Raw genomic sequence first — 12,108 nt, forward strand, 5'->3', positions numbered from 1 at the left:
GCATTTAATTAACCAATTTATTAAATTTGTTTTTGTGTTTTCTTTGCAGAGCCTAATCTGGTATCCTGGAATCATATACAAAACAAAACAAACAAACAAAAGCCCCACAAGGCCCTAGAAGTGTCATTAATCCTGAGTAAAGGAAAGATAAGTGCGAACCTTTACTAGAGAAGGTGACATTTCATCCAGGGTGCAGCCCTGGAGTTCCTGTCTTTCTCCTTAATGCAATCAAATCGTGAGAGCTAACCTTAGACAAAAGTTGAAACAGGCCAGAGGATTTTATTTCTAAATTCAGTGTCTATGTGAATAGGGTCTATGAAGAGTGGTTATAAAAATGTAAGACAAGAAATGAAGGGGGAGAAAAAGGAAACTTATGTCATGCTTAATATAATTTTTTCTACCTCTGTTCTGTAATAAGTGCTATGTAGCAAGCACATCTGTTAATTTGACTAGAATTATGCTTTAATCACTTGCTTATGTTTTCAGGGTAAGCAGGGCACAGAAAGACTGAGAATAAGAATTTAGGCTTAGGGTTGGTTTACATGATGAAAAGACTGCCTCTCAGACTGTACTCATGATAATGCTCTTACATGGAAAGAACAGTTTCTTGCTGAGACAGAGCAGGAATCTATTTGGCTGAAGCTGGCTTTGTCAGCTAGTCATGTTAACACTGTACTATTAATTTACCCCGCTTTAAGATTGCTGGGGTTTTTGAGAGTAAAGTCTTGATTCTTCTGAACCATGACTGGAAGTGCTCTGTCCACCCAAAGACTCTTTTCCATAGTGATCCTTGTTTTGGCAACTGTCTCCTTTTACTCAGTCCACTCATCACTGCTTGTTTGCAAAAGGTCTGCCTATGACTGCACAATCCTGGAGCTTATACATTAGCTTCCAAATAGGGACTGCATAGCAGCCCTCTCTGCACAAGAGATTTAGGCCACTAAGAGAGTATGAAGCTGGTATTCTATACTGGCACCAGTGTCCTGCCAGCATGGTGCAGCCCTGCCACTGGCCTTCATATTGTTTGGCCACAAGAAGAGAAACACCGGGGAAAGGAGGAGCCAGATGATTAATCCTGAAGGGCTGTTAGGGACAAAACCATTTACAGTGAGTACAGTCGGCAAGATACCCGGCTTTTCTGTTCTTTTATTTAAGAGAGAAAATTGTAAAAGAAAGGAGAGAGAGGTGGGAAGCTTTGATGGCGATGTAGCTGAACTTTTTTGTCTCCTGATTTGGTCGAATGAACTTTTCTGATTTAAATGTGTTTGTTTATTCAAGTCGAATGCATTCTGCTAGCGTCAAGCTCCAACCCAAAACTTGTGGACATGAGATCGCAGAAACAGTCCTTGTTAGTAAGCCATCCATGGCATGTTTCTATAGGATGATAAATAGAGTAAGGTGGAAAAACCCTGTTATAATTTTAAAAAAAAAGCCTTAAAATCGTTACTGCTTTCAGCTATTGCACTTTAATTATTGCCTCTTCTTTGGATTTGTGTAAAGGAAAGGATTTGATGGATGTTATTTTTAACAGCAGCTGGGATAAGGGTGGTATTATCACTAATGCTGGAAAGATGGCCACAGACAAACATTTGATTAGGGGGAGGGAGATGAGAGGTCACTGGGTTCCAAAAAGCTGACTGATCACTCCTTTCACACCGTCTTGAAGCCAGAGTTGTAACTTGGTGGGTACCTGTGTGCACTTGATCAAATTTTTTTATTTTCACCATCAGAAGTTGTAATCTAAGCTTTTAAAAAAATGTCTCTGTGACTAGAAAGGAATCTTATTGCAAGATGACTTGTAAAAAAGAATTCAAAACTTATATTATTTAGAAATATAGACTCATGCTCAATTTCCTGCTTTCTGTTTGCATTCAAATGGAGTAATTAGTTTGGTGGGAAAGAAACTTGAATAGTCCTGATAAGGGCAAGAAAAATACTCACAAAGATTGTTACTATAGGTTTCTACAATTCGAAGCATTTTTTAAAAATTATAATTTATCTTTAAAATCAGATGTGATTTTGTTAAAATCAGAAATAGAGTATGACCATCCATATATGTTACATTTAAATGTGAACTACTAAAAATTGAAAAATGTTTGTAGTAATTGCTTTTCATGAAAATGGGCAATTAATCCATTTTATGCTACTACCCAGGCTTGCTGTGCTTAATGACACATACACCATTCTTTTCCTAGTGGCAAAAGTATATGTGAAGGAAAGTAAATAGAAGTTGAAATGAAACTTGAGTAAAGCACACTTTGTTTTATTTGTATGGGTTATAGAAATTCTCTTGTGTGTAGTCTGACCAGTGAAATGTGGAAACATCGCATCTAGTTAGAAGTTTTATAGTTACAGGAAAATTTTGCTTTTTCAGCTTGAATGTAAGATTTCTTTGTACTTGACTCATGTAGGATGCATATCTTCTCCTCTCCAGCTGTGCTTTTGTTTCATATTTTTATTTTATTCTGGTTTGTCTTCTACATATATAACCACATCTGTTTTGTCAGTCTTAAGTGGCAAACTTCTAGAGGGGAGAATCTCCCATGTTTGTTCCTCTGGGAAGAATTAACAACACAAAATGTGTAAATAATGACTTACAAAACGCTGTTTTCATGATAGTAATTTATTCCTTTTCATTAAGTAGGACACAACTATCAATAATACTTGTAGGTTTTGATAAAATGGAGAACCATCATTTAGTAGCTACACAGCTCTCAGGATAGGCAGGAAACTTCCAGCAGCTTTGAAATCTCTGGCTAAATAACCCTAGGCAATCACAGATTCTTAGGGCAAATGGGATCCTATTGACTATCTGGTTCAATTTTGTCATTTTACAGATGAAGAAACTGAGGCCAAGAAATGTATGGAGCGTTTTGCCCCAAATCATATAAAACTGCAGCGTGCTTAGTGCGCAGACTAATGGTATATATGGAAATGTTGCAGGTTGGGGCATAAATTGCAGTGAGCTAATTCTTTAGTGTGTTTTTTAGTTTACAGTAGGATGTGTATTCCCAAGAAGGCCCTGCCTTGACTTAGGAGTTTCAGAGAAAACACAGTGACTAAACACTGTTTTTCAGTTGTGCAGGGCTTTGGGGCACGGTTTTGCGGCGAGTGTGTATGTGTCAGTGTAGCTTAAACAGTTCATTGTATGCTGCACTGGCTCAGCATTCAGTTTTCTAGTTTCAATGACTCTGTCTTCTTAGAAGAGGGAACCACTGTGACACCAGTGTCTTCATTTATAACCGGTTCTACGTTCTTGACCTAGAAACCTTATTAACCTTTATGTATCAGATTCCTTCTCTAAGACTGTGATTCTAAACTTACCCCCAGAGGGCAGTGGGTTGATTAATAATTTTTTTAAAAATATTAAAAATTTGGGGCCAGGCACGGTGGCTCACACCTGTAATCCCAGCACTTTGGGAGGCCGAGGTGGGTGGATCACGAGGTCAGGAGATGGTGACCATGCTGGATAACACAGTGAAACCCCGTCTCTACTAAAAAAAGTACAAACAATTAGCCAGGCGTGGTGGCGGGCGCCTGTAGACCCAGCTACTTGGGAGGTTGAGGCAGGAGAATGGCGTGAACCTGGAAGGCAGAGCTTGCAGTGAGCCGAGATGGCACCACTGCACTCCAGCCTGAGCAACACAGCGAGACTCCATCTCAAAAAAAAAAAAAAAAAAAAAAAAAAAAAAAAAAAAAAAAAAAAAAAAAAAAAAAAAAAAAAAAAAAAAAAAAATTGGAGAAATTGGAATCAGCCTGAGGCTGGGATACGGTTTATGAAGAAGTGGTATGGCAGCTCACTCTTCCTGGAGTTTTATCCCTCTCAGTGAAATTTTGTTATCTTTTAATTGTTTTTTGTTTTAATAGCCAGGTCTAGTATTATTATTACTTTTAAAACTGAATGCAAGCATGGTTAAATATGTGGGGTATCTGCCTTATATTCATAGGAAAGAAAAAAAGTGTGGGGTATGGATTTCTGCCTTTTGCAATCAGGTGGAGAAGGCTGTTGAATTGAAGCCTGAAGCCATTCTGTAAGGCAGGTATCAAAGTGATAAACCTACTTTATAACATATATTTTGCTTTTTGCAAATAACTTTGTTTTAAAAATTTATCTGTTATTCTCTTTTTTATTTTTTGAGATGTAGTTTCACTCTTGTTGCCCAGGCTAGAGTGCAATGGTGCAATCTTGGCTCAGCTCACTGCAACCTCCCACTCCCGGGTTCAAGCAATTCTTCTGTCTCAGCCTCCTGAGTAGCTGGGATTACAGGTGTCTGCCACTACACCCGGCTAATTTTTGGTATTTTTAGTAGAGACGGGGTTTCACCCCAGGCAGGTCTCGAACTCCTGACCTCAGGTGATCTGCCCACCTCGGCCTCCCAAAGTGTTGGGATTACAGGTATAAGCCACCACGTCTGGCCTTCTCATCTTTTAATTCAAAAGTTAGATGCCTGAGAAATTAGAGAAAGGGATTACGCTGCAGTATTGGAAAGATTCTGAAAAAATATGTCATAGGAGTAACTTAGTCTTTAGGCTTTTGTCAACTCAACAAGTCTTTTTTATTTCCATTCCTCATTCTTGTATGGAAAGATACATGTTTCTAGTCAAATTGGAAGCGTTTTTAAAAGTTTCCCCTCTATTTTGGTATGTAAAAATAATTTTGCTTTTCTTTTTTTTGCTGAATATTTGTTACTATACAAATATGAACTACTTTTTGACAATCACATTTAATTTCTTATCTTTTGGTCAGTCACCTTTCATCTTTGGGGGAATAATGGTATAAACTAACTTGAATATGTAGAACCTGAAAAAAAATTGTAAAAGAAAAAGAAATTCATTGCCTTGAGTAGAAGCTGCTCTTGAGACTAAAAATAGTGCTTATTTATTTTAAAGTACAAGAGCCTAAAAGTTGGTGTTTTATACTAGACTGGCTCCGGAAGAAAGATGAATTTAATAGCTGGATAATTAAACTAATTAAATTTATCTTAAAACGCAACCTTACTTTATGATGAATTACACTTATGTTATTTTAACTTACTTGGTTAATATTTTACTGTTTATGTATTTCAGACCAGTTTATTACCCTTAAAATCCCAGAAGCCTCTAAAAATTCCATATTACCAAATATTAATGTAATTTAGATTGAGAGTTAATTAGATCTATTCAGTACAATCCATGATTTATACTTTCTAGGAAAGTAAAGACTTGGGATTGTCACAGGTTATTATTTAACTAACAAATCATAGAAAGGAGCAACATCTCCTGAATTCAGCTCAGTGTTTTTTGTGATTAGAACATCTTCCCACGTAGCTGTCCCATGTATTGAATATGTTGACTTTATAGTCAAAATGATGTCTGGATATTTCTAGTAGAAAAGCCCAAAATAATCCTGGCTTGAACAAGATAGAAGTTTATTTTTTTCTCACATAAAAGAAGTACAGGGCAGCAATCAGACCTCGTACGGTAGCTCCTCCGTTATCAAGTGGAACCCATGTTTCTACCCCCATGCTCCACCATCCTCCACCCGTAATACTCAAAGGCCTCTCTGGGTCTTAGTTGCCAGCTGCTCTAGCCATCAAGTCCACATTACAGGCTTGAAGAAGGGGAGGAAGGTAGAAGGGCATAAAGGGAGCCCCTTCTAATTGAGTCAGCTCCCTGTAAGCAGCTCTCCCAGAATTTCAACACAATTCCACTCATTGGCCAGAACATGGCCACACCTAGCTGCAAAGGAGATAGGGAATGTAGTTTTAAATTCTGGGCAGGAATATGAACAGCTAAAAACCAGGATTTTGTTACTAAGAAATTAGGGAAGAATAGATGGGGGCGGTGGGGGGAGAGTAGGCAATATCACAGTGGTTTTATGTTCATATTATTTCCTGGCTCTTGGGGCTACCATGTAGAAAATCAAAACACCTCCTTCTGTTTTTGTTATGAGCTATGGTTTCTTAATTTAGAAATCTGGCTTAATTTAGAAATCCTGTTTCTTCTGTGAAGTATCATTTCTTTATTTGGCAATCTTGACTGACTCTTGCTTTCTTCTTTCCTCTTGCCTTTCAGCTGTTTTGGAAAGAAGTGAGGTTTAGACTTCTCCATGTTAACCATGAGTGTGACACTTTCCCCCCTGAGGTCACAGGACCTGGATCCCATGGCTACTGATGCTTCGCCCATGGCCATCAACATGACACCCACTGTGGAGCAGGGTGAGGGAGAAGAGGCAATGAAGGACATGGACTCTGACCAACAGTATGAAAAGCCACCCCCACTACACACAGGTGCTGACTGGAAGATTGTCCTCCACTTACCTGAAATTGAGACCTGGCTCCGGATGACCTCAGAGAGGGTCCGAGACCTAACCTATTCAGTCCAGCAGGATTCAGACAGCAAGCATGTGGATGTACATCTAGTTCAACTAAAGGTAAGGCAAGGTCTGTGATCCTCTCAGGATAGAAGTTTTCAAAAGGCTGTAGCACCTAGAGCCTGTGTTCTGTAATTTCCAATGAGGAATTGTCCAGGAAGAAAAGCACAGTAACAGGTTTCAAACCATTATCTTTAGAGGTAAACATGGAAATAATTTATTCTTCTCTGATTTTACTACATGTGCTGATTATGTAGAATAAACTGGCCTTTGGTGATAGTGCAGAGAAATGGAGAAAGGGAGGGGCATTTTTGTGCAGTGTTATCAAAATAAGTTACAAAGAATAAAAGCATTTAAAAACACTTACAAAGGGCTTAATAAAAGACTCTTATAGGTAAAATATCAAACTCAGCTGTGATTGTGAGTATTTGTATGTGACTATTATCTTCAGTTGAAGCTGAGGCTGCCTTTGTGGCAAACAATGAATTCTGACATAGTAGGGAAGGGCAATGTTCTTTTACAATAAGTTGTTTCATGCAGGCACAATGCTTCATGTAGAACAAAGGTGATTTTATGACAACTCATCTAAAGTTCAGACATTAAAAAAAAAGTCTGTGGACTCGGAAGCCCTTTAAAAGCCTGACTGTTGGCAATAATGAAATGGAGGTGCTAGTAAAGAGTACTACTAATAGCGTTTTTGGCCTAGGGACTTCAAGACAAGGTGAACCTCGCCCTACCATAGTCACTCCTCTCTTCCAGGTCCTTTAGGGAAATACACACTCAGGTCAGTGACCTGCAGAGCAAGACAGGTTTATAACCAGTCAGGGCACTGGCCACAAACCCCATGATAAATTTCTAGTCAATTAGAAATAATACTAAGGAAACTTCCTTTACCTAAACTGGTTCATCCTAAATAATCTGAAATGAAAGGTCAAACATTCTTGGATCTTAACACTTAAATGGTTTACAGGGTGCAGCCATCAGCCTGAGTGGGAAAGATGGGCACTTAAAATGAAGCATAGAGCCTAGAGCAGAGCAGGTTCAGCCTTCTCAGGCTGGTTCAGCAGATCCTGAGCCCAGCTGCCCCATTACAGAAAGTGTTCAAATGAGTGTGGTCAGGGGAGAGAACAAAAGAGCCAGAATCTTAAAGGTGACCGGGCTTCTCCCAGGTTGAGCAGGTCTAGTGTCTCTTTTCTACAGGTTATTGGGGAAAAAAGTACAAAAACATAACAGAGAGATGGCTAGGAATTAGCTTCAACAGAATGCAAACCCCAGCCATCTTTCTGCTGTTGCAGCAGGGAGTGATTTGACTCAGTCTGTGAAACATGGTTTGTATAATCAGAATAGCAGCTCTCCAACTCCTTGACGTTAGAGTGAAATAGAAACTTAGAGGCTCTGCTTTGCCCCCTTCTCTTCTCTGTCCCCTCCAAAGATACCCTTATATGTGGCTCCCATAAGTAGATAGAGGGTTAGACTTATCAGGAAAGTCAACTACTGCTTTCTGGAATCTTTCAGATTTACACAGAAAAGGTGGGGAACAATAAAGGGAAATATCTTTAGAAGTCTCAGTAAAAAAAAAAAGTGTTGTTAAGGGCTATTAAAAACATTAATGGGTCAATTAACTTTATTTAATTGCATTAACAATTTGGAAGTGAAAATTTAAATTTTAGTTCCAAATAAGAATGTAAAGTTTTTGTACAGTTAACATAGGGTTATATTTAGTGTTTGAGAAACCAACTCTAGGGTTATTTGTCTTTTTCTCATTGGAACTGCCTATCACCTTCTTACCTTGGTCAAAAGGTATTTCACACCCACCTCCATCAGCTCCATCCCTTAGTATGGTCTGTCTCCTCTGCTGAGAAAGGAGCCCCAGGAGGGCATGAAGTCAACACAGTAATTACATAGTAGTTAATCAATAACTATTAAGGGGATAAATATAAATTGTCCTATGTTCATTTATTCTAGGATGTCTATCATGACTTTTTGGGGTACTAGTTTCATTAGGTTACTTAACCAGTAGTGCCTTTCCACATTGAGTTCAAAGTCAAGGAGCTCTGGTTATTGCATGAGGCCTCAAAAAAGGTCTACACAAGTGTTTGGTTGTATCACTTGATCTGCTTAGTTAAGTTTCTCTTTTATTTGTATAATATTTCTTTATTCCACCAAATAAGCACTGTCATGCATTTTTTCAAAAATATTTTAAATAAATATCACTTTTTCTGATTTCCACGTTGATCCATAAGAATAAAGGGGAACATGGGCACAGTTTTATATGTGAAAACACAATAAAACAACCTTGTAGAAGCAGCTCTCAACTGAGTCCTTTGGCAACGCAGACGGGCAGGCCCAGACTGGGGATGGCCAGCTGTGATGGGGCATCTTAGCTTTGCTCCCACTACCTTGATAAGTTACCCAATTTATTAATTTACAGTGAAAAATAACCATCTCAAGGCTGGGAATGCCCATGGCTTTAAAGATCATCTAGGCACAGATAATTCCCTAATTTATATATTCATCTCAGTGTTTTCTCAGGAGCCCCAGCTGCCTAACTTAATCTACACTTGTGTCTCTAGTGGGCATCTCAAGCCCGTCAAAGAGCTGTTAATCCTCTCCCAATCTTACCAGTTTCAGTAAACGTCACTACTCTGCTAAAGCCAAAGCATGACTCTCCACTCCACATACATGTCTATCAACAAGTCCTGGGAATCCATCTCCAAAATATGCCCTAAAGTTACTCTCTTCTCTCCAACACTACTGCTGCCATCCTAGTCAAGCCACATCACTGCTTGCCTAGGCTGCTTTTAGAACTTTCTAACTAATCTTACCGCTTCTTTTACCTTTAGCCTTGCAGTTTATTCTCCACCCAGTAGCCAATGGGATCTTTTAAATATGTAAACAAGCATGGTGACTCAAGACTATGATCCTAGCACTTTGGGAGGTGGAGATGGGCGGATTGCTTGAGCCCAGGAGTTTGAGACCAGACTGGGCAGCATGGTGCAACCCCATCTCTACTAAAAATACAAAAATTAGTGGGCATGGTGGTGTGCACCTGTAATCCCAGCTTCTCTGGAAGCTGAGGTGAGAGAATCACCTGAGCCTGGGAAACTGAGGCTGCTCATGCTCCACTGCACTACATCGTGGGTGACAAAGTGAGACTGTCTCAAAAAAATAAAAATAAATATGTAAATGAGGTCATGTCATTTCCTTGCTTCCAACTGGACTTACAATAAAACTAAAGCTTTTTCCTCTGACTCTGCTCTTGGCTGTTTCTCTGATCCTGGCTCCTGTGCTTTTCCCCTTGTTCATAAAGCTCCAGATTCACCGTAAGTTCCAAAGAAGCATTGGGTTTGTTCTTGTCTGATAGCTTTTCCTGTTCCTTCTGCGGAGAAGCTCTCTTTCCCCATTGTTACATGGCAGATTCTGGATCCTCACCAAGCTATCAGCCAGAGGCACAGTCATGTTTAACATCTGGAGGTGCAAGCCTGGGAGAGGGTTGGGCAGAGATTGGCAGTGAGGAAGTAGGGTCTGTGCTGTGTTTCATGAAGGGCGAGCACAAAAATAGAAGCTACTCATTACCTAACTTGTCTACACACTTCAAACTCCCTTTCACATTGCTGATTCTAGGTCTTTCAATCGTGCTCTTCTCTATCATCATGTCAATATATAACTTTTTAAAAAACGTAGTTGGAAAATGCTTTTGAAAAATGCTCAGGGTAGGCTCTGTCTCAGCTCTTAAATTAAATGTCATTTTTTCAAATAAGCCATTCCTGATCCCTCTTCTTAAAACCCCTACCACCGAGCCATTATCTAGGCCATCACCTAGCTTTATTATTATTATTATCATTATTTGAGACAGGGTCTCACTCTGTCACCCAGACTGGAGTGCAGTGGCACAATCTGGGCTCACTGCAACCTTTGACTCTCAGGCTCAAGAGATCCTCCTGCCTCAGCCTCCCAAGTAGCTGAGACTACAAGTGCATGCCACTATACCTAGCTAATGTTTGTATTTTGTGTAGTAGAGATGAGATTTCACCATGTTGCCCAGGCTTGTCTTGAACTCTTGGGCTCAAGCGATCTTCTAGCCTCTGCCTTCCAAACTGCTGGGATTACAGGCGTGGCCTTTATAATTTTTTTTAATGGTTTTTTTTTTTTTTTTTAATTATACTTCAGGGTTTTAGGGTACATGTGCACAATGTGCAGGTTTGTTACATATGTATCCATGTGCCATGTTGATTTCCTGCACCCATTAACTCGTCACTGAGCATTAGATGTATCTCCTAATGCTGTCCCTCCCCCCTCCCCCCACCCCACAACAGTCCCCGGAGTGTGATGTTCCCCTTCCTGTGTCCATGAGTTCTCATTGTTCAAGTCCCACCTATGAGTGAGAACATGCGGTGTTTGGTTTTTTGTCCTTGCGATAGTTTACTGAGAATGATGTTTTCCAGTTTCATCCATGTCCCTACAAAGGACACGAACTCATCATTTTTTATGGCTGCATAGTATTCCATGGTGTATATGTGCCACATTTTCTTAATCCAGTCTATCGTTGTTGGACATTTGGGTTGGTTCCAACTCTTTGCTATTGTGAATAGTGCCGCAATAAACATACGTGTGCATGTGTCTTTATAGCAGCATGATTTATAGTCCTTTGGGTATATACCCAGTAATGGGATGGCTGGGTCAAATGGTATTTCTAGTTCGAGATCCCTGAGGAATCGCCACACTGACTTCCACAATGGTTGAACTAGTTTACAGTCCCACCAACAGTGTAAAAGTGTTCCTATTTCTCCACATCCTCTCCAGCACCTGTTGTTTCCTGATTTTTTAATGATGGCCATTCTAACTGGTGTGAGATGGTATCTCACTGTGGTTTTGATTTGCATTTCTCTGATGGCCAGTGATGATGAGCATTTCTTCATGTGTTTTTTGGCTGCATAAATGTCTTCTTTTGAGAAGTGTCTGTCCATGTCCTCTGCCCACTTTTTGATGGGGTTGTTTGTTTTTTTCTTGTAAATTTGTTTGAGTTCATTGTAGATTCTGGATATTAGCCCTTTGTCAGATGAGTAGGTTGCAAAAATTTTCTCCCATTCTGTAGGTTGCCTGTTCACTCTGATGATAGTTTCTTTTGCTGTGCAGAAGCTCTTTAGTTTAATGAGATCCCATTTGTCGATTTTGGCTTTTGTTGCCATTGCTTTTGGTGTTTTAGACATGAAGTCCTTGCCCACGCCTATGTCCTGAATGGTATTGCCTAGGTTTTCTTGTAGGATTTTAATGGTTTTAGGTCTAACATATAAGTCTTTAATCCATCTTGAATTAATTTTTGTATAAGGTGTAAGGAAGGGATCCAGTTGCAGCTTTCTACATATGGCTAGCCAGTTTTCCCAGCACCATTTATTAAATAGGGAATCCTTTCCCCATTTCTTGTTTCTGTCAGGTTTGTCAAAGATCAGATAGTTGTAGCTATGCGGCATCATTTCTGAGGGCTCCGTTCTGTTCCATTGATCTATGTCTCTGTTGTGGTACCAGTACCATGCTGTTTTGGTTACTGTAGCCTTGTAGTATAGTTTAAAGTCAGGTAGCGTGATGCCTCCAGCTTTGTTCTTTTGGCTTAGGATTGACTTGGCCATGCGGGCTCTTTTTTGGTTCCATATGAACTTTAAAGTAGTTTTTTCCAATTCTGTGAAGAAAGTCATTGGTAGCTTGATGGGGATGGCATTGAATCTATAAATTACCTTGGGCAGTATGGCCATTTTCAC

General features: G+C 39.6%; 1 protein-coding gene across 3 annotated transcripts in view; it reads left to right on the forward strand.

The window, feature by feature from the left end:
- The window catches only part of AKAP6 (A-kinase anchoring protein 6), a 621,223-nt gene that overhangs the window by 217,828 nt on the left and 391,287 nt on the right, over positions 1-12,108 (forward strand). For all 3 annotated transcript variants that reach the window (XM_032179906.2, XM_058429369.1, XM_032179908.2), the window contains exon 3: positions 6,055-6,412. In XM_032179906.2, the coding sequence (XP_032035797.1) occupies positions 6,089-6,412 (324 nt within the window). In that variant the 5' untranslated portion in view covers positions 6,055-6,088. The remainder of the gene's footprint in view (positions 1-6,054; positions 6,413-12,108) is intronic.

The sequence above is a fragment of the Hylobates moloch genome, unplaced genomic scaffold (genome assembly GCF_009828535.3).
Source record: "Hylobates moloch isolate HMO894 unplaced genomic scaffold, HMol_V3 SCAFFOLD_16, whole genome shotgun sequence".
Taxonomy (NCBI): domain Eukaryota; kingdom Metazoa; phylum Chordata; class Mammalia; order Primates; family Hylobatidae; genus Hylobates; species Hylobates moloch.